We start from the raw sequence: 27,926 nt of genomic DNA on the forward strand, positions 1-27,926 counted from the left end.
AAATTGTTAATTAGGGTCTGTGTGGCACGGTGGCTGGAGTACCGGCTACCGCGCAACGTGTAGCCGTGAACAACTCTTTGTGTGATCCAAAAATTATTGTTTCGGGACTGGGTGTCCTGTATATGTGAACTTCTATGTTTGTAAACGCACCCACGACACAGGAGAAAGTACTACATAGTGTGCAATGCTGTTCAAAAAGAAAACCAAAATCTCTTAACAACGTGAAATTATTAACATTGTTAGCTCATAAGTGCATCATACACAAAGCCTACAACTCTGCCTGCCCTTCAAAGCTATTCTCATCAGTGGTACCGCCCACTCCCAGTATGATACGGAATATACGAGTCTTCAGCATAATTAGTCGGATTACATGCGGGGCTTGTATTTGACTGCCTCATTACGCCCATACAATGCTGAAAGACAGCTTCTGGCATTGTCTATATGTGTAGGAATTCCTGTTATTGTTGCTGATATGAATACCGTTTATAAAGTGATCGTTTCCTAGATTAACATAAATACTGGTACATTTTTAATATTGACAAAAAAACACATATACATATGTACGTTATGTACTCGTATCACCCATTATGTTATAGTTCAATGCACATAAGTATAGTAAGTGTCAAATTTTAGACCCCATATTTTCTTTTTAACTAATTAAAGCTTTCCAGAAAACAGAAACATGTTCAGCAATCCTTACCCGACTCGGAATTGAATTGGAATACATAGCAACATATTCGCAATACTGTATCTATCTTTACTCTCAAAAATTATCCACAATCACAATGATAACTTTTAATCTTCTCTAATACAATGGTAGGTACAATTTGCAACCTAATTTGTACGACACATAGTTACAAATTCAAAAAACCATATAGTTCCTCCGGCCATTGCAACTGTTCATAACCGTAAAATGGTCACATGAATTCAACTGTAATGCTACAAGGTTCATTTAAAGAAAATATAACAACAGCTATAAGCCTAACATTTACCTGTATATTTAAGTGATATTGCAGAAGAAAATCCAACCACATTTCCTACGTAAGTACCTAAGTAAGTACTAAGTAAGTTTTCCAAGTTCCTTATCTTAAATATTTAAGTCAGAAACTTGGGTTTGCATGTGGAAACTTAAGTCTGAATTCGAGACAAGTGGGTGGGTAACTTCAAAGTTAAATGAGACTTTTGCACTGTCTCAAAGAAAGTTAGTATTTTAAGACTTGAATATAAAAATATTTCATACGTATATCTTTGCAGTTTCATATGCAACATTATTATACACGGAATATTAATGAAATATGCGAATCGAGATTATTTATCCCAAAAGAGCACAATAATCTTCTTCTATTCATATCTTTGATCTGTATAACAAAAGATCAAGACGATTCTACTTTAATAATTCCATTGACTTTTGCAATACATACGTAAAATATGATGAATTTTGAAAATCATTCAATGTCCATTGCTTAAAACCTAAAATATTTACCATATTTATTAGTTTTTGTCACGTTTTAAGTTCTAATGATATTATTAGTGCCCATGCCAGTTTAAAAACTTATATCATCCACTGATTTCTCACGCTTTTGGCGATGCGAGATGGAGTGTTATACTCTTAATGACTAAAAATTACCCCGTTCCTACTCATACTTTTCAAGCAGGAGTCCCGGAAATCCCACTAGGTAAACAAGTAACTTCGGGTCTTTGCAATGTACTTAAGTTCTTCTATCGTTCAAAACAGTACAAACTTTCCATTCAATTTCAATAGATTTTGGAAATCAGTATTAAACCTGGTCATCATTAACAAGAATGTTTCTGTGTCAAAGAGATCCGCTTGTCTGCCATCGACGTCTAGATAGACGGACTAACGAAACCTCAAAGCTACGATGATCGGCACGTGTAGAGCTTGCCTATTGAATTAATTCACCTGTATTTGACAGCCCTTAGATAAGCCTAAACAATACTCGTACGTAATGCCTAGACAATACGAAGGATATTGCTTTAACAATACTAGTATTATGATACTTTATTGTAGTACAAGCATCATAAGATTGGGGTGTTTTAAAAAAAATCACAGACTATTTTCATTAGCATTCATTTATTCTGGGTAAACCGTTATTTTACAAAGTGCTTATACTCTATACATAACTAAATCTAAGTTACAATAGTATACCTATAAATAAATACATTATCCATATAAAATCACAACTTTATTCAAGGCAATTTTAGGGTCAATCTTTTAGTATAGTCGCTAACAGAAAGAAAACAGATTATTTAATTCGTCACTAAAATATGTACAAATAAAAATAGATCTAGAGAAAAAGTTATCCATCTTTTAGCAACTATATTACATTTAAATATTAGGAAAAGTTACATGTCTATTGTTATTTTAAAACATTAATTCAATATTGATTACTAACATTGATTATATCTAAAATACAATATACATATAACAACTTATAAAATGTAGCAACGATCTATACCTAAAAGGGGATAAAATCTACGGGAAACATTTTATTTAGTGCGCTTTCTAGATGAGGAACCATAAAACATTATAATATAAAACATGCTATGAAACTACGTATTATATAATACATCTCTATGATACAGAAAAGTCTAATGAAGGCTCTGAAAATATCTATCGGATACAATATACATCTTTATTGCGTCGTTGTAAATATAAATATTCTTTAATAAAGAAATTTTATTAGATTCGGTATTATGAAGGCACATTCCGATATGATCTGGACCATGTATTGTGAATCTAAATATAATTTAATAGAAACTACTGTTTCGTAAGGCATTTGTCTAGTGTACTCTGCCCATGTCCATACCACCAAGTTGTCCTAAGTAAGGATACCCAGACTTGGCCTCAGTGGGCGAGTGCGCGTGCGAAGCGTAGTGAGACGCGTTGGTGCCGAAGAATGAACTGTAACAAAAGAAAAATGAATATTAAAAATCTTATATTTCATGTTAGCGCACCGCCTTATATTGGAGCTCGTTATATCCAATAACTATTAATAGCAGATACTTCTAAAGCCTACACGTAGGCGTCACGTAACAATGCATAGAAGACTACATAATTCTTGGTCTTTTTACTTTGATGTCGCAGACACGTCTTCCATATTGTCAATATGCTTCACAACATGGAATATCTATATTGCATTATATTAAAACTCTGAGCGTGGGATACGGGTTGTATTGCGTAATTTAATCGCTTCATAGGTTCCGTTCGGTGAATAAACGTAGTATCGAGAATCTATCGATTACACTAAACATAATTAAATAATAACACAGTGTAAGCTTTAATGCCGCCTTGTAATTGTGACTCGTACCGGCCTACCGAACTACATAATTTACTCGAGGTCTCTATATGCACAATGAACAGTGGGATTTTCGGAAGCATTTCGTGACCGGGCGTGCAATAAAATTTTAATTTATAGTTAATACAGTGGCTAATACATTATTAAGGTACATTAGTGTCGTACATCGCTCATAAACAACGAAGGCCGCACGTAATGCTACGATCACAATGAAAACCTACATTTTGCTGCTCTGAATAGCATAATTACTTTGGAAGGCAGTAAAAACGTTTTCTTTTGTGAATATTATTCTAGGTAGTTCCGAGAGCTGGCTAGATGGTGTAGGCAGGACTATTAGTTATTAGTTATTACTTAACTTCATCCCGCATACCATAGTGTATCCTTATGGTAAATATGTGCATAAACATTTTAACATGAGAATGCAACACGTGCGAAAACAATAACCGGGCGAGTGTTTCTGTGGAGGAAAGTGTTCGAGGCAAGGTGGTTGCTCCGCGCCGCACGCGAGGCTTACTGCAGTTTAGGAAGTCGAATGCAAATAGCTGCAGATAAGTTTTAATACCGGGTTCGCGTTAGCATAATGCTTAGGTTCACTGCACTAATGTCACGTTCGGCCTCTCATTAATTGCCGAGCCGGCCACAAAGCAACGTGTGTTTATCTGTTATCCGCTACGTATTGTACCGGCGTAGATTTCTAATATCAATAAATGATCGGCCAGCAGTACTTGGAAGCCATTAACCTAAACAAACGCTGTGTTGTTGCTATTTCCAAGTCAATGAAATAGCATAAATGTTACTGAAATTTCATGAATTAAGAAATATGGGTATCAATAAATAAAGGGCAGCTGATTGTGTTTACTTTCATCGATTATGCGAATGAAATGTGTCGTTTAATTAAACATTTCAGTAACGGACGGCGAAGAATTAATATCAGTAATAATGAAGCGGTATTTTTCTCTTTAAAACAACGATACGTACAATTTTGAATATTATTTCGATTCCAAAAATTGTATAGGTAGTGGTGAGTCAAAATTATGATTAATATGATCGGGGTATCGATATCCTATGTAGGCAAGTACAGAAAGGTTTTTATATTTCAACGTCGATAAAATAACTAATCGTTTTACACTGTGTGTAACGTGCAGTGATCAAGTACACCGTAATTTCAAGTAAATACTAGTGTAATAAAACCACCGGAGCGACAAATAAAATAAGCTATGAGGTGACAATCACAATCGCTATTTATGGCCAATGACTGTCCAAGTGGCCATGTTAATTATAGCGATAGGTAATTACGTACGTATCTCACTACTAATACATAGGCCGCTTGCTGATTTATTGTGACTCATGGACATTGTACAAAATATAGCTTTTCCGGCCACACCAACATTGCCTACAACCGACAAAGGTTCCATCAAATGAATTTCCTTCTATTATTTTCGTCAACAAATAGATATGAAACGGCCATTAGCCACACTTTCGGCACACAATACAATATTTTTGGCAGACAAAAATAACAAATAGAGTTGAAACGAAGTGTTACGTCAATCAAGCGCGCGTAAAGGACTAGATAAGACATACCGACACGCAAACGTAGCTAACCCATATATTATTAGTTTGTCTTCTATTGTACAAGGAGAGATATTGTGTGTGGTCCAATGTAAGGTTTATAGACGTGCTTTGTCTCGATAACACAGATAAATGTCGTCGCCGTATACAGTACAAAGCGACAATGTATTTGTCACATTGTCATTCGACAAATTCACTTTGGTAGTTACATATGCCATCGACACGGCACGAGCGAAATGTTTTCTACGACCCTCTTTCTGTTGTAATAAAACTCCGGTTTCAAAGACGATAATACATCGCATATCGTAACATAATTTAAAATAACTAAGTAAAAATTTAATTAAAAATCGATGCGAAATCACTATAAAATTCGCAGCCCTATTGCGTTCACGATCGGATCGGCGTATTACGAGGCGCGCGCTGTAATAACCACCCGCGCGGCGTATAATGGCCGACTTCTTACACTCTTAATTGATTAGCGGCCGCTTCGGCTAATGATAAAGGAAGGTGAAAAGAAATAAAACGTACGCACCCCGATTTGCGATCGAGCCCACGCCCGATCGATAGCCACCGGACGCGGCATTACACGCATCCTATGTACACGGTCGAGAATCACGAGCTCACGACACGAGATGACGACGACAGCTCGCGTCATACTCCTCACTTGTACATATTGACTAACACGAAATGATGTCATTGCGAACGTGCGCCCTAAACCTACTATTAGTGTAACAGTCATATCTGGTATCCACATAATAGATAGTTATTTAAATGGTTGGCAGCAAAGGTCACTTTATTGTAATTGCATATTCATCCGTATAAGCTAAGCCAGATGAGTAGCTCGACATCAATAATTCATAGAACTACTTAGTTGCCGTCGGGGATTATTGAGATGTTTGAAGCTGTGTTTGTTTAATATAAACGTTACGTTAAATTAGAATTAATCAACTTACCTATAGTTTTCAGGCCAGGCGCTGACTTCTGCGAGTTTGTTTTGCGGGTGTCCGCTGAGTTGCCTAGTGGTCCAGTGGTTGTGTGCTGACATGGCGTGCTCTTGCTTCGAGTAGTCTCCGTAACCATACGGGTGAGATACAGGTTCACTTGGGTTCGCATATGTTGAGTGTTGGTAAGTGAGTGCACTGCTCTGGTTTGCAGAAGGACTCGTCGTGGTTGGACTCGAGCTCGGAGGGGTTGGCTCAGTAGGTGCTTGCAAGGGAGTAGCAAGTTCAGAAGAGTGGGAAAGGGGCGTTAGGTTACCAGAGGAGAATGAACTTGAAGTTGGTGGATGGAGACTGGACGCTGCAAGCGCTGACTGGCATACAGAAGGAGCAGTTAATGCTGATTGATGAAGGGAAGGAGCTAGAGCGGAGTTCAGGACGGAGCTAGTACCCAACGCGGATGAATACGATTGTTGCCAAGAAGCACATTGAGCGTTGAAAGTAGATGGAGGCTCGTATTGTTGGTGCACTGATGGGAACGCTGACTGCAGAGACATGGTGTTGAAGGCGCTCAGTTGTTGCGAGTTCAATTGTTTTCGAAGTCGAGCTCTTCGGTTAGAAAACCATACCTAAAGAAAACAAACTTTAATTAACTCCTTGTTAAGAATAATTAAACATTACTGATTGCTCAATGCAATCTAAGCGAGGAATCCAATCAGTTAATTACGTTTATAATTAATATTGTTACAAAGTCTTCACATTATAAGGCTTCGATCGTAAGCCTCGCAAAAAACATGATTTGAATTTATGCGAGCAAAATATTATGATGCTTTGACAGTAGCTGCGATTGATACTGCTATAAATATTACGAATGCCCAACTCATCAATAGATAATTACAGTGGTAAGTCGATTACACTGTCTTATAGAAGCCTACAATTACGAGGGGCAACAAATTGAACAAAAACTGATAAAACATCGGTAGCGATGAACAACATATGGTAGCTCTTACTATTGTTGTAATTAATTATAAAGGTAATTATGTTTTTTTAGTGCCACGCTTTTGTAGGGGCGGGAAGTGAGTGCGGCCAACAATGGGATTGTTTGATAGCGTTCATCTATCATTGATACTCCCAACCTGTTTCGGGTTGGCTACCGATACTCATTGTATCGCATGCTCTTGAGAAAACAAATTACAGGTTCAATCAGACGTGTTAAAAAGTTGCTTGGCGGTTTCATATTTATACGGTCTATATCATTATACTCGAAGTTGAAAACATTGAGATGTGAATTATTTCTGGAAAAGCAACTATTCTGAAAGATTTTAAAGATTTCAATGTTATTCATACCTGAACTCTAGCTTCAGTTAACTTGGTTTTCTGTGCGAGTTCTTCCCTGGTGTATACATCAGGGTACTGAGTCCTGGTGAAAGCGCGCTCCAAAGCCTCCAGCTGGTCTCCTGAGAAGGTAGTCCTAGATCTACGCTGTTTCCTCTTCAGCGTGATTCCTGGCTCCGACTCGGTATCTGAGTCTTCACAAGATGATGGACCTGATGGGTAAAAAAATACTTCGTTGGTACAAGGCGGTAAGTGCGGAGCTAAAATAAGGCATTAATATCATCGAGAGACTAATTCTACGGTTGCTATTAAATAAATGTTATTAAAGTTTGTTCCAGATGGCCTCAGTCACATAGATGACTTTTGAAATAACATGAGTTTTGTCGTAATAATTTTGTAATAATTTTTATTGCGACTTTCTAACATCATTTGTTTTTGTTTTACGTCGATTATATTGGACTACCGCGCGGACCACACGCGGCCTCGATTAAATTAAACGTAACCACATTACACTACGCCTCTACTAGCCTCAAATGAATTCTTCGGGGCCTTAATAAATATTACTTTATGCTAGCTGATAATAAAATGGAATTAGATTATAGAGAACTTGATCACGTTATGAACAGATGAGGCATCGGGTCCAACATTTTTTGCTGTTCGTACGTTTGTTTGGATCGGACAAAGGGAAAATAAACAAAAGTACAAGTATGCAAATTTTCAATATGCAAAACTTGTTCGGACCCTGAAATAATAATCAACGGCCGATGTTCCCAAAGTCCGCGCGTATGCAAATATTTCCACGAAAAACTCGCGACCGAAATGTACCGTTACCCGCCGTCACAGGACAGGCACGAACAGCAAATTTTCAATACGCGAGCTCGCGCAGTAAAGGGGGCCGCTTTTCCAGTGTAGATATTACTTTGGCCGCGCACAACTTAATATGCATAATCTTATCGGTGCGCAGAATCTCGCCGGCAAAACCGCGCTCCGTCACTGAACCGGGATATTAGGAGCGCCATTTTATATTGGATAGCTATACGGCACAAGACGTGCAGTACGGACAGATTGTCGTAATGCAAGCCCCGCGGCCAAACGCGATGGGATAATAACACCTTTGGATACTAATTTCATTTTTATAACCTACAATTTCGAAGCCGACACAAGGGGCGCTGCCGTGGCGTGCGCGCGCGCCGCGCCCGCTTCACTTTTACGTGGATTATTAACTTTATACGCCATTTTGTGAAGTTTGCAAACGTTCCGACAGTCTCATTATAAGAATAAATTTATAATAATAGTATGCTTTGAACTAAATTAAGTGATTATGGTCTCGAATCAGCGTTAAGGACTACGATGACACGGCGAGTTATGTACGCGTCATTATGTCGAAGGTTTCGTCAGACACTTTTTAAATTACTGAATTGAATCTGTCAGGGACTTTGAAATATTACTAAACTTTCAGCAGTACCTATCCACGTTGACCTTCGTGGAAATAATAGACTCAGAATAAACCACAGCACAGTTAATTCTTTATCAAGAGAGTAGCACAACAAACTAGAGCAATATAAAGTTTTATGCAAACACACTACGCGGTATTACTTTTCAAGCGGTAAAGTGCTCCTTCAAACTATGCTACCAACTGATACGGCAGACTGCCTAAGGTCACTGCAACATGTTTGTTCGCATTGTGAATTGTTATTGAAAACATTGCAAATTGAAATCAATTCAATAATGCAAAACAATGTCTAACAATCCGAGGTAAGTATTATTACTTACCTAGAATACCATCAATGCTGTGATTTCTTCTAGGATCTGATTCATCCCTTTTGCCTCCTCGTATTAGTCTCGAAATGGAACTCACAGATGGCGCTGTGTTTTTATCACAAATGCCTTCTTTAATTAGTTTATCTCTAATTTCCCAGGAAAATATACCTGGGTTTTGTCTCTTCAGCTCTTCTATCCTGTTCTCAACTTCAGGAGTTGCAACTCTTGGCTTGGACCCACCAATGACACCGGGACGAATGGAGCCCGTTTCCTGGTGACAATAAAGAAGTTCTTTAGTCTTACACCTTCTCTCGTGTTCCTCGTGATCAAAATTTAAACTATATCCAATAATTTTTATCGATAAACTCGAATATGTGTTGATTTGTGGTTTCCTCACCTGGTATCTGTTGAGTATCTTGGAGACGCAGCCGTGCGAGACGCGGAGCTGGCGCGAGATGACGCAGGGCCGCACTCCCGCCGCCGCCATCTCCACGATCTTTAGGCGGATGTGGTTCGGCAGCGGACGACCATTGATGAACACGCCACCCAACTGGTTCATACGACCCTGACCTGTGGAATTAAGCAATCTCTTAGCATTATCCCAATATAAATAAAGTTTTCCCTCACAATACCTAACTCACTAAAATGAACATAAACAGGGAACGTGTATGGAAACCAGTTACGAATCGGCTTGGCTATAAAAGCTAAGCCCTCTGATTGTGTGTATTCTACTCGTGAAGAATATATTCCAGTATTCTTTATGTTCCTGATTCTATGGCGTACTCTCATCTTTATAGACGTAAATACATCAATATATTAGATTATTGTGAAATGTTTTGTGGTGCTGTCGCCCGAATGGAGGCTCGCCTTTATATTGGATCTGTATTAGTAGGCCAACCAGTAGCTATATTAAACTCAAATAATGCGTAAAGTATGAATAGCAACAATACATTATGGATCACAAAGCTGCGGCACGGTTGCACGTCCGTCGCTCCTACACGCTCTACAATAATATGTACCTACGTCATCGGTAGGCCTCGATCACCTCGTAATTATACGTTTCATTGGCAGTGTTCTCAAGCAAGAGTATCCAATTTCTTTTACACGAGTGCGGTCAAGCAGAAACGATAACACTTAAACTATTTCTGGCCTTTGTTGGGATCGACTTGTTACATTTTACGAGTATCGACTTCTGTTCTCACAAAAAATATATGTTATTCCTAGATTAAATGAAATAGTTTCTCCCAAGTTCTTGTTGTGTGGAGAATCACAAAGATTGATGAATCATTCTTGATTTTCAACAGTCAAAAGAAAGTCATCAAATTTTTAATTGGTATTTTATAGCGATGGGTATCGTGAGCGGTAATTAAGTTGGCGGCTTCAATGGTGTTTGCGAATAAAATCCCTTGGAATATAAATTGTATTATTTCTGGATATATTAATGTGGTTATGTGTGCGTAAAGTGTCGCTATTATAATCACATCATTCGTGCGGCCGGTGGTTGGGAGACCACCTAACGTCAAAGGAAGCCGACAGTCGTCGATTTTTGCAACGCCTTCGTGCATGCATGTTAACTTCTATTGGAAACGAGATAATGATAAAATATATCTATCAGCTATATTATACAATAGCTAATGCCATCAATGTGATTGTGAAGATGTTTTTTATTAAATAACAGTAAATCTATTACAAGACAACGACAGATTTAATATTTTTTAATTACGAGTCTTCTTTCATGTTGTAGAAATTGTCTACATCTTGTAAAAAAAAACAGAAAACATGAAACTATTTAATTTTAATTGACTTTAGTAATCCCTGACCGCATAATACTAGTCAAAAAAATATGTTACAGTGGCATGTTCCACTTGTGAAGGCATTTATAGTTTATCAATTTCAAATAATTCCTCAAAGGTTCCGCCTCATGTAAGGCCCTAGACCCCTACTGAGAACCACCAATCAATTAGACAACATGTCAACAAGTATGTCCTTTGATAAGACAAGAAACCGATACGGATATAAATTATACAATCAAAAGTAGACCATAACACAAACAACTTAGAGTTAATAACTGTATCCATCAATACAAACTCCCGAACGAACAGGAAAGCTATAAAGAATATAGGATTTTGAACCTTCTTTCTGTGGACAGTAAAACTATTATTGTTTTTATAATGAAGTGCTTTTGTGGTGTCCGGAGTCACGCCGCGGTTCTGCAAGCGATCCCCATATTTTTTGTAGGCGGCCGTAGACGTTGCGGTGCCTCGAAAGCCCATGTTTTTGAGTGTTAATTTTATGTTCCCGAAATATTTATGACGCATAACGTGTCCATAACAACCCCGCTATACAAATGTGGGTGGCTTTGTAGTAATGTATCACTTCATTATAATATAGTTCTCATTTTGGCGAGATACTTTATAACCGTCATATTTATAGCTCTATTGATTTTTTGTCTAACATGATACATTATATTGATGACGATGAAAGATCAAATCCCATATATCAATACTTAAATTATTTCATTAATATAGGATTCTCAATTAAAACCAGACATTGAAAATTGTGAATGGATTGAATTTACCGAAAAAAACAACCAGCTAAACGTGATTCGGATTCCTATTTTCAAACGAACTAACAGGATCAGTCAAACACGCAATTGATGAAAACATCACAATAGAATTCACAAAGAGCATCTCGAGTGCACAATGCGTAATAGAATTCGCAAATATTGTAACGCTATTAACGCAAAAGAAGGTGAAGTTAACAACAAATTCAAACATTCATTGGAAACTAATCGTCCGGAAGTGCTTTCAGATCATGCACAAGTTGAGCGCAACAATAACATCTACGAGGGTGGTACGCCAATGTTAGCCACTGCGAATACAGTTGAATTGACATGAAAAAAACTCAGTCACTAGGTCGACGTCGAAAATACAGTAGCCGAATGTATCAATTATACCCTATTTGTCAATATTTTTTTACTCACGCGTTTTATTCATAGCAAGCAAGTCTCGTCTGCTTGAAACATAATCACACACTAAACTTAGACATAGACACCGTTGCACCGTTGAAGTATAAAATTTTCTCACAATCACATAATCGTGTTCCGATTCGTTCAACCGTTGCGTTCGTGTTAGACGAAATTGAAACAGAGTCAATCATTTAATGCTAAACGTAAGAGGCAAACCGTGACCGAATAAATGAAGATTCTGAATTCACCATTCGCATTTCTGTGTCAACTTTAATTAACAATCACATTTTCATCAACCTTCGTAGTACTTTCGGGTTATCACTTCCATTGTCGGATACAGATTGAATTTCTTAACCTTCCATCTTTGCTATGACGAAATTCATTTTCTGTTTGTACAACTTCTATTTCTTAATTTAAAAACCGCGTCAAAGTACGTTGCACTTTGATTTGCACTAATCGGTACGAACTGAAATGGTGCACTTTGTTTCAATGTATTGCACTTTATATTGTTGAAACGTTTGATGTCTTAGGGAATTGCTATTGCACTAGCAATGGGTTCTACACGGGAATGACGGCTAATAAAAGTTATGAGCGCAATAGGCGTAAAGATATCTCGACCTCATACCAGGCTTCGACGTACACCTGGGCACACTATAACTGCTTTGATTATTTACCAGTTAGAATAGCTCTTGCAAGTTCATGAAGGACTTAAACAACCGCTCTTTCACTTGTCAGATGTTTATTCATTTCGTTGGAACAAGAAGTCCATAAGTAATGTTTGTCGAATGTATTTCTTGTAGTTAAATTAAAACAATTGGCGAACTTGCCGCAAGTTCTTGATAACAATGGTACAGTGATAGTTTATAATGTTTTAAGTCGATATCGTATTGTGTAAATAAATCGTAAACCCCGTTTTCACAATCATAATATGTTTCTGCTTGCAAATCAATTTCACGTAGCGACATTAATGTGCCTATAGTAAAATTTATATGGGGCTTTACGTCACACGCCATGCCGCTTTCCTTCCACATGAGTTGTACCAACGATAACTGTACGACGAGTGGGTTCTGCGAAACCTGGTCATAGTTCAGGAAATCTAATTAATGTTCCAGTCGTTTTTGCCTTCGTATTGCAAATTATGAAGCTACAACTCGTTTTGTACGCACTTCTACGCCGCGCCGCCGCTTGCGTCGCCGTGCATCAATGATGTTAACATGTAACAACATTAGAAATTGAACGTTAATGCACATGCACTTGATTTATTAGTGTTTGTAGTTTACGTTATAGACAATGAATAAACTTAATTGGAGAGCCAAATCTAACTTTTGTCGTAGGCCTGCAAAATATTTGCTAATTCGAGTTATGTTTTAAATTTAAAGGTATGTGCGTATATGCTTCAAGTTCAAAATTCATGCAGACTTTTGGTATACACATTTGTCTAGGAAAATAAAACATGTGTTTTCGTGGTTGTTCATATAAACGTGAGAGCGGTACAAACGACTACATACTCAGCATTGTAGCCTAGCGCTAGTGGAATGTCGTGAATTAGTTGCGAAGAGGTGCCGTCAAGCTTAACACTGGTCTCGAGCCAAATTATTTTCACCAGCCATAATACAAACAACAGAAGTACAACAATACTAGAATAAAGTCACATCGTAAACCTAGTGAAAAATAAATTGCAATAATATGTAGAGCGATTTAAATCCGCAATGAAGCATGCACGGAGCATACAAAATCTAATTCGATCAACAAGAAGTTTCCAACAATACATGGTCCGCTTTAATAACGAGGTAATCCATTTCATTGCCAAACTAAAAATAACGATTCATACCGATACAAGATTTCTTTTCTCGTTAAAAATCATCTGTACACTAATAAAATAACCTATTACTATCCGAAATCAAACAACAAAGAGAGGTGAAATGCCATCTGAATAGGCATTAGAATTGGGCGGCGTTCACAAAGGCTGTGTCATTCCATTAAGCCTTCTTCAAGTCTTCGAAGTATTCTGTGTGGCCCGTGGTCGCGTGGCCGCTCCGCCACTAAATGTAGCAATCGAATATCAAATCAATTCTATTATACTCTCATACGAGTTACATCTCAGATACCGACTTATACGCATCGCGGTCGGACTTTGGAAATTCTGAATTCTGTTTACTTTGTAGATGGCGTGAAATTTTCATTTCAAGCGTGTTTCTTTGTAAGAAAAAACTGTTATAATATTTATGAAAATAGGTCAGGTAATTTTAAATATTGTTATTTTTTAGTTCCAGCTTCATGTGACATGTACTGTGAATTCCACATCTCAGCAAGTGGTACTGTAGCTAGGCCGGCAGGAACACAAAACTTTTTCTAATTTGTTAAAACACGAGTCGCCCCATTGAACGCGTTGCCAACTGTTCAAACTGAGGCAACGCCTTTCGGCATGTCAGAGCTGAATATAATGTACGTACCTACGTAGGTAATGAATGGAACTGAATATTTTATTTCAATATAATAGGCTATGTTTGAGAGTGCCCTGTTTGACCTCATTCTGTATTCATAACGCGTTATGTACTAATTTGACGGATTCTTTTCTTTTCTTGCACGAAATGGACTCTTTGACGTCGTCACTTGCCGCTTGGACAAAGGATTTCGCTTAAGAAACTAATAAATATACCCGTAGTTGTTTGTGCGTCAAAAATACCTCAAATTGATTGCGTTGTTTGGTCCAATCAAGCCTGATTGTGGTTATAGCAACGTTATAATATTTCATACTAATTTTTGGAGATGATATCGCGAATGAAAAGGTATATTGCAGATGAAAATGGCAGATGTGAACTACCACTTGTGCAAATAGCCAGTGTAAATATTATTTAGTTCTAAAAATGTTACTACCGCAGAAAGTATTATTTCGAGTTCGGTGCCGGAATTCATTATTAAATTGTTTAACACAGTAAATATATGGACCACTATTTTTAATACTCGCTGTAAGTATTCAATTACTTTTTAATAAAGCTACTTAATTAAGATTATGAAAATGATTTTGAATTCCAACAATGAGACAAACATGACGTGACTTATTTCATTTGAAATTCAATTTTAATCAAATATTTCTTGGATCAATTAATTAATGAATCAAACAAATCGAACTAAATCAATTAATGTCAGTCAGGTATAAACAAAGTACAATAACATGACCTGGTGCTCCAAATTATTGAATTAATCTAGAAAGCTAAACCTCGAACTAGTTCTAATTTCGGAGCTAATATAATTACTAATCCGACAGTCAAATGCAAAGCAATTATAAAAACCCACAAGTAAAATTGAAACTGGAATGTAATAATTAAAAGGAAAAAATGATTGTGTAAGAGAAAGGTGTATCTTTGCGACAAAGAGGCGCTTCGCCCTCGGCTCTTTAGATACAGATTCTGATCTCATGGGCCGCGGTTAATCTGATAATCGCTTTAAAACGTTTCAACACCTAAGCGAGTGTATCGATGACTTCGGTTTTGATAATCAGATTCGATTAGCTTAGACAGAAATGATTTTAAGCAAATCATTGATGATTCATACATTGTTTGTGTTGCTAATTGGCCATAATTGTCTTACATTACTCATGAGTCGAATTAAAACTAGTACACGAACACAACCAGATCTATTCGAAAGGAGGCTCTTTTGAGTTTCTCCATTATGCGTATTTCATAAGCAAATTATCTAATAAACTGATTTTGATTAATACAACATGACGTTAAATCAAAGGTCCCGCTTCAAATATCCGTTATATCAATTTGTTTATTAATAGATCGGCATAAGTAATGGCAAGTAAGCGCCCTGAAGGTTGATCGGGCGGTGAGGCATTTCGCCGGCCGCGGGCGGAGGCGGGGGGCGCGTCATATTATGCGGCTAAAAGAGCCTGTCGGTGCCTTTGATCTGCGCGGGCGCGCCGGCAAGATGTGTGCGTGTGCGCGAGATGTGCACCGCTTGTCGGCCCGTGATATGAATGTGACTAAACCTTGATTATGGTACTGAACCCCACATAAAGGTCAGAAATCCAATGCACCGTCATGTAGGTAGTATCATTCTTATAATTGGCTCCGTCGAAACTGTTTAACTCTAATTGAGAAGAGAATTTACGACTGATCCGAGTAATTAACAACAAACGTTATAGCTGTCGCAAATCTTATGTTGCAGCCTCTAAAATGTTTATAGCGAGATTTATGAAAAATGCACTCTCGTTCGCAGAGAAAATTACAAGGTGCAACGCGTTGGCGATCAGTATCGCGCTTCATCGCCGTCACCTAGCCGCGGGCGCATCTGATCGCGGCGCACCACTCATCGCAGATATTATGCCAACTAATATCGACATTAACTTCCATACTTAAACTATACGCAAATGCATCATTATGCACTGTGTCTTGGCATTAGAAAATTCTGATATGAGACATAATGCTGAAGATTAATCTGCAACGTGGTACTTCGACTTTTATAAATCGTAAGCACCTAAGCAGATAACATTAATCATGGATCTCATAATTCAAAACAAAAACAAAATTAATTTCTACAAATTACAAATGGCCGCATATTTGTAAATAATCTTTCATCCTCTTAAAGCGAAAGCTTGAACAAACGTTTTGTGATGTTCACGGGCACATCAGATGGACTTATAAGACACTAATCCCGATTTATACTTGTACTTCAGAAACTCATATAATTTGAATTCGAATTAAAAATCGAGATATTTTTTTAATATTTCAAAGAGGTCTGCACGCCTACCGCGCCGCGCCGCTTGCGCACACCAAACGTGACTCATGGAAGAAAAGCACGAAACTAACATTTTTTCAAAGGACTTTTTCCCATGTTTTATGTATATCTTAAATACCGTTACATCCAAATGATTAAAGTCATGTTTAAATGGAGCATTTATGTTTTGAAAACTTTTTCTGATTTCAACGTAAATTAATAACTTAGTAGCGCTTAGTAATTTCTAAGTAAACAATAAGTTGACTTGTTAAAAGTTTCTGTAACATTCAGAACAAATTACTAGTCCCTAAGTGTGAATAAAATATAATAAGAAAAAAATATAAAACTGAGTATCCATACGAATGTCGTCGGCATTCTTTAATGTTATGGCTCTCCTCTCCCAACCCTTTCAAATATGTTTATCTCTTTCTTTTTAATTTACCTTAGACGAAACAGGTCATAAGTCGAAGTGACATTTTTAACAATGCAGTCGAAATGTTTTCGTATGCTAATGATTTATGTGTAAAACCGTCAGTGCAAGAGCTTTTTGGACCAGTATTCGTTTTATTTATACACGGTAAGCCTTTGAGGCGATCTTAAAGTCCAGCCGCGGGGGAAACAATGGAATATTTAATTTAAAACCTTATGAAATATAACACGCCGTACTATATGAGTCTTATAATAATATCGGACACCGACCATGTTCAGACATCAGTTGTCAAATTTAGTAATTGTTTTTATAGACACAAAATTAGAAAAGAAACGTTTAAAATAGTACAAGGAACTGTAGTTGCAGCAAAAAACTGAAATGTGTACAGAAGTAGAATACTATTTACGAACGGTTGTCCGTGAAACTAGTTGTCCATAAAAAAATGTCGCCGGTAATAAACTCCGATACAGAGAAACGACAGGACGCTTAGAAAACAAAAGTTATTCAGTAATTTTATGACGGGTAATAATTTCTCTTAAATTTTAACTGCAACGATTGTATACAATCTCCACAAATATCTTCGGATGGTAGTTATCAACTTTTGTTTTGTATTTTCGTCGTCAGAAAGGGTTTTTAGATTTGGCTCTATTGAGCAAGCCACTTTTAGTTGTACAATCTTGTTTTAGTGAAATAATTTTGTGTATTTGTATGAAATGCGTGTAGTTATTTCGGAATGATGTTATTTGGTTGTGCAAATACATGTTTATAAATGCGATAAAGGTGAACACAAGAAACAGTATTGTAAACCTTAGAACAGTAACAATAGACCTTCGTATAGCTTCGAAAAAAGTGATAATTTCAATATTGCTAGATAAAGCAATATTAAAATATGATCAGCTTCCTTTATTCTTTATCAATTAAGATCAAGATCATACGGACAATGACTGGTATGACAATAGATCAGTCGTGACAGAAATGCTTTATTGAAACAGAGACAAACAACTTTCTATAGCTTACGGTCCTTGACCATTCCAGAAAGTGCAGCCTAAACAAGGTTCTGTTATAAACAAGAAAAAAGTAGACTATAGTTTATTCGTTTGCCCTGTGCCCGACGCGCGAAGATGAAATATTGTTATATTGGTAGCTGTAAAAGGCACTTTGTAATTTCTTCGTGATTTTATAGTTTTATGATCGTTTCGGGCCCTTTAGTCCGAAACAGCGGTTGTCTGTGTTTATGGCATAATTTAGATCCAACTGGTATAACCGACACATAATCAGCTGCTAAATGTCAGCTAATCATGGGTGAAACATCGTGTTTTATTTATTGGCCCTGTTGTGGTTTTAGAGTCATAATTTGAAGTTTAATTGATTTGAATAAATCTGATGCTTATGTTGTTCGAAGAAATACAATCCTAAATAGGGCAAATTGGATAATAATTACTAATCCTAAATTAAAGCAAAGTGATTAAATTTATAATAATAAAACAAAATAATATATTGATAAAAATAAAAATGTTAGTGCCACTCTCAGTGAAACACTTGCTAGTGTTAATATAGCAGTTAATAAAACAATTAATATAAATGTTTAACAGTTAGGTACTAAAAATGAAAAACTACAGAAGATAAAAATAAACAATACACATAAACAAATAAATGCAGATGTACTCGCTGATATAAATAACAAAGTATATGAAAGAAATATTACGGTAGGAAATAACTACATAGTATCTGAAGGCTTACCTTGAAAAGAGTATCCGGTGAAGTACGGTGTCATATTCAGTGTTGATACAGCCATGGACGCCAATAAATTATGAGCTAAGTGAAAAAGACGAGTAGCTCTAAACACCAAATTAGTCCGAACACATGCAAAAGTCCCAGAAGATCACTATTTCAGTCTTTCACTATCACAGCAAGAACGCAGACATAATTACGTAAAGGAAACTGCGTGTGTCTAATCCGTGTTACTTTGAAGACAGCTCAGTGCCCACTGACGTGTGATGTAAAGATGTATTTCGACTCTCAAGTGTAATCTTTCACAATCAACGGACCAACAAAAAATGGTCAAACTGGCCGCCTCCGCAGCCTTCGAAACCGCTCCACCTGATTGTTTGTCTCTTTCTACCAGCCGACTGTTTTTGTCATCCGACGAATCACCGGTCGCTAAACTTTTAAATAAAATACCCAATTCTGCTGTAAACACTTATAATATAGATAGATTATCAAATTTCCTATTCGTCAAAAGAAGTGAAATTTAAATTTCAGCTGTTATTTTAGATTTTCATAAAGATTTAACCATCGATGGCGTACCGGGAGAGCGACCGGTGTGGAAACGAGATAGCACGAAGCCTCGGATCCGGTATCTTCAAAGCGAAGAACGCTTACATTAACAATGTGTGAGTCGCGCCTGAGTCGCTGTTCCGTGACGAAAAATACGAGGCGTGTTGCCACAACGATCTATGCCTACAACGATCGGGGATTGGTCAAAATTTGATTGGGGCGGAGTTTGTAAGCACACCAAGAAAATGTTACAGCATGCTTGTGTGAGTTAATTGCAATGTAAATCTGTGTTCGTGTACAGGACACATTTAGTTTCAATGTGTATGATTTTTCAGTATTTTATAGTGTAACTCTCGGTTCTGCCGACATTAATGTTATTAAGTTCTTATGAACTCACCATAGTCTATTTTCTGAAATAATGTCATAATTAACCATATTTATAATGTATTCGACGATTTAAGGTTTAAATACAATAATTTAAACTAATTATTTTTGCTATACATTCATCTGTAGTAATAACTCTATTGGTAGTAATAGAAAAAAATACAGTCACACCCTTATGCTCTTGCGCTCATCCCACGTTGCGGTTACAATAAGACTGAGACAAAAACAATGTCCCGTTTATTAGTTTACCTGTCTACAAAAGGGTTATTTTATTATACCAATACAATTTTAACCGTCAAAATTAACAGTTCTATTTTAAAACCCTTGCACAAATATTGCACAAAAATTACAGTTAGATACAATTTCATTCCACCAAACCAATACAATATCATAGCTAAATTAACTAATTAATTTTAAAATATGAATAAATTAAATGAGTACGTAATTAAAGTAAGTTAATTACAAGTTTAGAAGTAATTAAGTGAACGTGTCATTGGTAGGTAAATACTTATTGTCTGAGGTTTTTAGCACAGTCACAAGGCCGGGGTTTCATAAGCGAAGCAACGTAAACCTACCTCCACACCAGCGAGTTAGCATAACAAAGCTGTGCTAAAGGCGAACCCGCATAGATAATTTGTTTAAGTCCACTTAGTTTTATTGGACGTTTAAATATAGATGGTCTTCTGATAATTAGTGTGGATTATGGTTTGTGTGTTTTGTGCTAGGTGATATTTTTTTTTAGGTTAGGTTAGGTTTTGGTGTTTTATTTGAAAGTGGTATAAAAGAGACTTCTATGGGTCAAAAATGTGTAATCTATGTGTAAAAATTTGTAATATAAAAACAAAGCTAACAATATCAATAATGTTAAATCTAAAGAAAAAATAATTGTCATTAATGACATAATTTCTTAATATAAAGATAACGCTAGAGTTCAGAAGCAAAACAAATTGATACTTAATACAATATTGGGGGAGACTGGTGCCTAGTCTGTATTATTTTGTTTGTGTGTAGAAAATATTTAATTATATTCTTTCATCATATTGTAACCCTCTAGTATTATTTTCTTACTATTGTCTCTTAAACATAAATAAACAACCCAATTTTTTTCAACATTTTTACTTAACTACATTGCAACTTTTAAGAAAACAATGAACCATACTTTTTTGAACAAGAGACGACTCGTCCATACATACATATTTAAAAAACTTAATTTGGAACAAGACCTCGTTCAACACAGGCAGTACAATAACCAGACCTAATTTAAAAACCGAACAACGTCAAAATTTAAAAACAAATGTACACGAGCCTTTAATAAACAAGACAGGAAACAATGCAATATCGAAACGAACAGAAATCGTCGATTCATTAACACTACAGCCTTGAGTTGAGTTACCAACATTTTTAATTAAAAATCAACCAACGCTTCATCGCTCTTGCGGTTTACAAAACCCTTAATTTGTATCTGGCCTATTTGCACATTAATAGCTTTAGAAGAGGTTACTCGATTTAGCCTCCACACAAAGGCAATTCGACGTAAATATCGTGGTTACTCCTATATTGTCAAATATTTGGGACATTCGTGCTCCATATTGTCTCAGATTGAAGCTGGTATGCTCCCCTAATCAACTCAAGTAAAGCCTTTTGTAATTAAGTCATTGTGCCTAAGATTTTGGTTTTAATATTCGCAATCTAATTAAACCGCGCTCCTTAATTCTCTAATTAATATTTCTTTAAATATAAATGTCAGGATAAAATCGTTCATAACAATTTTTATCATAGGTACCGACAAATCGATTGTTGTAGAACAATAAAACTGCTATGACAGCTTCTCCCCGTGTCTACCCGACATATAAGTTCACACTAATAACTTACGGTTGCAATTAAACCCACAGTTGTCACTTCACGCGTTATTAACAATCTTCATACGAGACTCGTCGCTTGCGCAGCGCACAAAAAAGGCGTGAAATGCGCTGAAATCGTTGCGCATACGCTTCAGGGCCCATTGCGCGCCAAAGATGCCGCTGAAACTATGCGCTGATGGGCCGCACACGAAGGCGGGATGTTTATTTGTACATGATTTTTTATTGACAATAAGAAATAAAGTGCTTTAAAAGTCTTATAAGATTTTTAGAGCTTAAGAAGTTTAATTGTATTTCTTATAAGACTAAAATGTCTTAAGTTATACTTATTTGGATTTTACACATCACAAAAGAACATTTATTAAAAGATCATGAGACGTTTTATGTATAATCGGTGCGTATACGCATGTATCTATAGATAATTGCTAGTTCTCGCATCGCATCGATGAACCTCCATTTTATGAGTAACTAACACTTTCCCATGAGTGGCCAACAAGCTCGTTTTACTTCACAGCATTATCCACTTAGAGATATTTCCGAATCGAACGAGAAACAAAAGTGATTAGATAAACGGCTTTTATACACATGAAATCAGAGATCATAAAGCACTAATTACAAATTGGTGTAACAAATCTGTCTTGGCTTATCAAAGCGGGAACACGTGCAGATAAATTATTTGGTCCGCTATTGTTTAGACGCGGCTGGTAGTGTTTGATTCGCGGTGAGTCACGGGCCGCGTAAATAACTGGGCCTGTTTTTGTACAGATCGCTAATGAGGGGCGGTCGGTGGTCGTCCCGCCATAAATTAACATCACGGATGCGACGACGTCCACGCGACGGTCTGCTAATTGCTGACAAAAAAGTGTTACACGACACATATCATTATGAAGGAATAAGGTTAATTAACGTTCCTACAAGTGTTTTCGCACTGTCGGATCAGATAAAGACCCGCTCGTACGAGAATCATTAGTCTGCGTAGGATGTATTTATGTGGGCGTGTACCAGATTACCAACAATGTTTATTTGATTACTAATATAAACAAGGAATATAATTAAAATGAGTCACCGTTAAAATTTGAACTATTTCCTTATAAAAAATCGTGGTTCAAATGAACGTAACGCATTAATAAGTCAGAATGATATGTCGTATGTCGTAATATAGGCCACATGTCACAGCAGGTCCGTGGCCTGTCCGTAATTAGTTGCATTCGACATGCCCTGCGCTGTTCCGGGGATATAACTCATAGACTTACAAATATATTTCATATTAGACCACACTAATGATATCAATGTTGCCTTTGGGGACCACCAAATAAATTGGAGGTTTAAGTTTTTAAGTGTGTTTCTTGTTTTGTAAACGTTGATAAATTATTGCTAATATTTTGTCTCGAAATACCTAACAGTTTTCTTATGAACCATCTGAAAGCTCAAATCCTAAAAATATTAGTTTCTAAATTTCTCATGAGAATTCTAGAGAAACAAATTATTACATCACATCTGATTTCTGTAAAGAAGACATAAACATAAAACTAATTCCAAACGACCCACAGAAGAAATTAACTAGTGACATAAAATGTGTAAAAGATCAAAATCCACGTCAAAGTAAATGTAGTGAAACGTAGCTCTGGATATATAACGCACCGTGTGAAATGAGCCCGCCCCATGTGTAAAACAAACACTCGTAAAAATATGTCCAAATGACATGTAAAATTTTTCTACGTCACGATAACATATTGTAATGGTCCGTTACGAAAAACACTAATAGTGTCTCATGCAACAGGGGCATTAGACCGCCCTTGAAGACATGTGCCGACGGATTAGAGTCCATTATAGGAAGGAAAATCCAATTCACTCAGGGTGAATTGAATAAGCTAATGGGCTGTCCACAGAAACAAAACCATAGAAGCGACATAAATGTTAATTTCAAGCTTACCTGTTCTTTATACACTCCGTCGACGCCTCTAGGTAATTGAATAATTGGCTAATGTCAATAAAAACTTACCAAAACCAATTAACGATTTCTTAAACTATTTATAATACAAAAAATATGTTTTACGACTTAGTCACGTCGTTTTGTTATACCAAACAGGTTATATCCTTAGGCAGATATATTGCATATTTAAAGGCTTCCTCAATTTTAGCACATCGTGTATTGTTTCTGAAATCTTTTTTGATTTGTTCAACGTTTCCTTATTTCGTAATTTTATGAGTAGAAATAAAATTGGATTGCTTCAATCAATAGGTCTGTTCATTCCTGTCGACGGGCGACGATAATATTATGGTGTCACTTCTAGTGGTGCATGTGACAACAGTTCCGCGGAGCTCACGTTCCATATTTAACACATTTGAGTTGTTTCCACAAACAGTCGGTCGCGGTGGAGGCGTGCGCCGGCGCGGGCGGCCACATCACACATTTCTTAACATATTTTTTATTCGTCGGCATCCTCTCAACTTGACTAAGGCTAATGACTAAAATTAACATTCACATATTTTATTAATTTTCTGTAAACCTGACATTTAACTGAGAAAGGTCGCGCGAGATGAACAATTAAATATGTTTTGACGGCTTTACCATACGATTAATTTCCGTGTAGATGTAATTAATAAATAGGATTCAAAACATAGAGCATCGATAACAGGAAAGGAAGAATATCTAAATATAAATGTACTTAGGATTAGACACGCTAATATCAATTACGTCAAACAGAAACAACCTAAGCTTTATGTGGTCTCAAGTCAGATTCAACTTAATGGTTCTTACATTCCTCCCTTTTCAAATAGAGTCGTGTGCATAGTTGTGTCCGTTGAAGGCTCTGAGCTTAATAGCTGTAATGCAGGCAACGTCCAGCCGATTTGCATGTGAGCCGGTGAAAGTGGTCCTCAGCTTTCAAGCGCCTTGACAAACGCACCACGTTGAAGAACAATGGGGACTGGTTGTTTGTAGAGAGCTCAGTACCACCATAGCGCACACCTACATACCAATGTCCCCTGCTTGTGTACAGTTAAGTCCATTGTATCGACTTATTCGATCTCTTTCTAAATACGCAATCTTCCAGCGACCTGACTTCTTCTATTAGTCTACATTTAGATTTACTACTGACATAATTTTACGGACATTGTCCCAATATTTGGTGTCTACCACTAGAGTCACGTTGTCAAAGAAGCAAAAAGAGTCGTTTTATGTGCATACTCCAAAGCAGAAAAGATCTTTCATTGACTAAATTGACAATCAAATTCCGATAAAAATACTTGAACTAAGATAGGAATCACAAAAACAGTGTTAAGTAACAACTTCTCGCTTTTGTTCGACACAGTCGGTGATTCCGCATTCGGGTGAACGACAACTCCCTAGACGCCACTCGATTTTGTTTTGACACACTCGATCGTGTCACAAGGAATCCTGCCACTGTAACTTCATAATATCTGATACATCACTTCGTGAACAAAAACCGAGACGGAGTGCTCATTCAAATCGTTTTTTGGTATTGAAGTGTGAATGAAAGCTCATAATAACTAAATATGAATCAGCACATTTCGAGGTGCCGAGGAATTCAAGAAATTATCCTTACAATTTTGATTACGTTCAGCTTCCAAAATGTGCCTACTATAATAATAGTTCTTGGACACTGATTTCAATAATAGTATCAATTAGTAGATAAACAATTGCAATTATTTTTCTCGTATCGATATTTTGCTATTTAGCATACAGTATTATCTTTGATGCAAGCACCTATTCATCTAGTTATAGTCTTAAATATAAAATAGGAAGTCGTGTCTATTTTAAAACTGCAAAAATAATATTTATCGCCATCATACATTTACGTACAAGTATACAATATGCAAGAGTCCTACCAGCTGCTTTTGGAAACACTGAGATTCCCCAAAAAACGAAACGCGAATCGAATCGCGCACATCGTTCGCAGGACAGTCGCATGCGTTCAGCGTTCATCGTACAATACCGCGATACAATAGTCGATAATTTGCATGACGGCTTTTTATCGATACTATTGTCGACAATCCAATGGCAGCTGCACGTTCAACGATTCTTTGACAGATTATTTCGATAAAATTTTGTCGATAAAACTGAAAGTTTCACGACACTGAGGTGTGTGAAGTCCTCAGTGAACATAATTTTAAGGGCGCGTAAATACTTACTTTGAAAATATTACTTTACCGTGATGCGTAGAAACTGGCTTCAAAGGTGCTCTCGTTTTATTGCCGTGAAATGTGCTTTTAGTATCAACTTTCGGTCTCTAAGCTAATTTTTCATAAATAAATGTTAGACTTACACATATACAGTCGATATATCTTCTGAACTTATAACATGTGAATAAGAAAATTATTTAGTATTTATATTTGTAAGTACAACAGGGACGCATAAAGTTCCAATAACTAAATATTATTTCTTTAAAACTAACAACAGTGAAAACAACGTAAAACTTCGAGTAAAATAGACATGAAAAATGATACTAGTGAACGGAGATGTAACAGTAACGATCACTATGTATACAAATGTCATTAACATACTGAACGGCAATAAAGCATTTATACATAAATTTACACCCTTTTTATGCGCGTCCTTTGACGCGGTAACACATACGCGACTGTTCCTTGTGATTTACTATTATTACCAGTAAATAAAAAGTGGTAGGGGAGCAAAGAGGTGGAGCGAAATGCTATTGTAACACTGAACATGAGTAGGGTGCGAAAGATAATGCTCAGGACGCCATCGACTTAGTAATTGATTCGCTTATGTCGCACGCAACGAACTTTGCTGCAGTCATTCAAACGTACCCCATAACTCGACCAAACTCGTGCAATATTCGAATATAGTCAGTGCTCAAAGTGTCCATAAAAGTTCCAGTATTAAAATAAATAACATCGTAAAGTGTTGTGCATATGAAAGTCACGTACAAGGAAAAACTGTATAAACATTGTGATCGTTATATTTAATCATGATTTCCTCAGATATTACATTCTCTTCATACAAAAGACGATAGTGAAGTGAAAGAACACAGAGCCGTAATTAAAAATATTATAAAATGGATTACACAACAGGAACTACGTCTTCGATGAACAATATGAGACCAATTTTCGGCGCGTACGCCTTTCAAGGTGAGCATCGAATTATTATTGTCCGTAGACACGAAAGGATCCAGAAAGATGAGAAAAAAGGCCCGATATGGTTAATTACGATGTTCCCAGGTACCAATAAAACAAGCAATAATACGTCGGAATCAAAGACCCGAAATCAATATCGACTATTGCCTAAACAATAAAAAATTGGGCACAGCACATTACATTTATTTTCCATGAACGGTTCCGTAAAGAATTGTTATAACATTCCTATCGCGGACTCATGTGATCTGTACACTAATGTCTCTCTCGTTGTTACCATGCCGCATGTTGATTTTTTAATTATACTGCTGGACATGGCATTAACCCACGCGACGCCGAAGCTATAAATGTGACTCGAATCACAGCACTCAATCGATTAGAAAAATTGATAGCAATACTTATCTTGGGATTATCTGAATATTATAAACTCGCTTAACCCTAATAAAATCTCAACGACGATGCAGACACAGTCATATTTCTATTACCTACCTATTAACGCGGAACTCTAAAAAACGAAGATACCTTTCAAAGTGCCGCTTATTAACCTCTCATCGACTCCGACCGTAAAATGTAAACTCGATAAAGCCACCAATTAAAACTAAATATGAGAATCTCAACAATCAAAGCTCGAGCCGCTACATCTGACACCGAAAAACATTTCTCCAAAAAATAAATCGCGTTTTTTGTAACGAACGCAAGGTCGCAAACGCAGCATGATTTTCGCCTTTCGACAACCGCGATTACAAGCGGCCGCGTCGATCACTCGGCGGGTCCCGGACTGATCGAACCACAATTCTGAACCTTAAATAGAATACTTACCACGAGCGCATTTTCGATCGTCAATACGTTCTGGTCAGGACGGGGTAGGTGGTGATAATAACAATGCTTTATGAAAAGGTTTAGCCAACTAATTTGTTTTTTCTCGGCTACTGTCGATCTCGGTAGCGATGCAACCTTTTTTTGTTGGAAGAGATCAATCAGTCAAAATAACAGTGTGATACCGCCTTTGATGCGATCCGGCCGGCCTGTTTTAATCTCCACTGATACATGATTAGATCACCGATGATGCAGCAAAGCCGAGTAACTGATCTGAAATTGGACGAATCTAACGCTTTACTCATAGATTAACTGATGGAATCTGTCTTATCTTTCTGTATGTATCGTGGTACAATGTACTTCAATTAGGAACACTAAATGAGTAGCCACTTCTATTATACTAAGCTCATAGTGCTAGCCACATCCCAAGAA

The 27,926-nt window shown here is 36.9% G+C and overlaps 1 protein-coding gene across 3 annotated transcripts; it reads right to left on the bottom strand.

The window, feature by feature from the left end:
* Window positions 1-2,073: 2,073 nt before the first annotated feature.
* On the bottom strand, window positions 2,074-19,075 carry LOC118271953 (protein gooseberry). 3 transcript variants are annotated; one of them, XM_035588224.2, is made up of 6 exons: window positions 18,781-19,075; window positions 9,318-9,490; window positions 8,933-9,191; window positions 7,172-7,371; window positions 5,840-6,453; window positions 2,074-2,923 (listed from the first exon to the last, which is right to left on the bottom strand). In XM_035588224.2, the coding sequence occupies exons 1-6, from the start codon at window positions 18,833-18,835 to the stop codon at window positions 2,803-2,805; spliced, it is 1,422 nt and encodes a 473-aa protein (XP_035444117.2). In that variant the 5' UTR covers window positions 18,836-19,075; the 3' UTR covers window positions 2,074-2,802. The 3 variants fall into 3 exon arrangements, with proteins under 3 accessions (XP_035444117.2, XP_050549637.1, XP_050549636.1); XM_050693680.1 differs by having other exon boundaries at window positions 9,089-9,191; window positions 18,781-19,071; XM_050693679.1 differs by lacking the exon at window positions 18,781-19,075 and adding an exon at window positions 11,904-12,061.
* Between the last annotated feature and the right edge of the window lie 8,851 nt (window positions 19,076-27,926).

The sequence above is a fragment of the Spodoptera frugiperda genome, chromosome 5 (assembly GCF_023101765.2).
Source record: "Spodoptera frugiperda isolate SF20-4 chromosome 5, AGI-APGP_CSIRO_Sfru_2.0, whole genome shotgun sequence".
In the NCBI taxonomy this organism is placed as follows: Eukaryota; Metazoa; Arthropoda; class Insecta; order Lepidoptera; family Noctuidae; genus Spodoptera; species Spodoptera frugiperda.

Excerpts from the sequence above, each read along its gene's own strand:
- LOC118271953 (XM_035588224.2), bottom strand. The coding sequence starts at position 18,835 with ATGGCTGTATCAACACTGAATATGACACCGTACTTCACCGGATACTCT. Across the intron at positions 9,192-9,317 it reads AGATACTCAACAGATACCAG|GAAACGGGCTCCATTCGTCC; the intron begins GTGAGGAAACCA and ends TATTGTCACCAG. Across the intron at positions 7,372-8,932 it reads CAGCATTGATGGTATTCTAG|GTCCATCATCTTGTGAAGAC; the intron begins GTAAGTAATAAT and ends TTTACCCATCAG.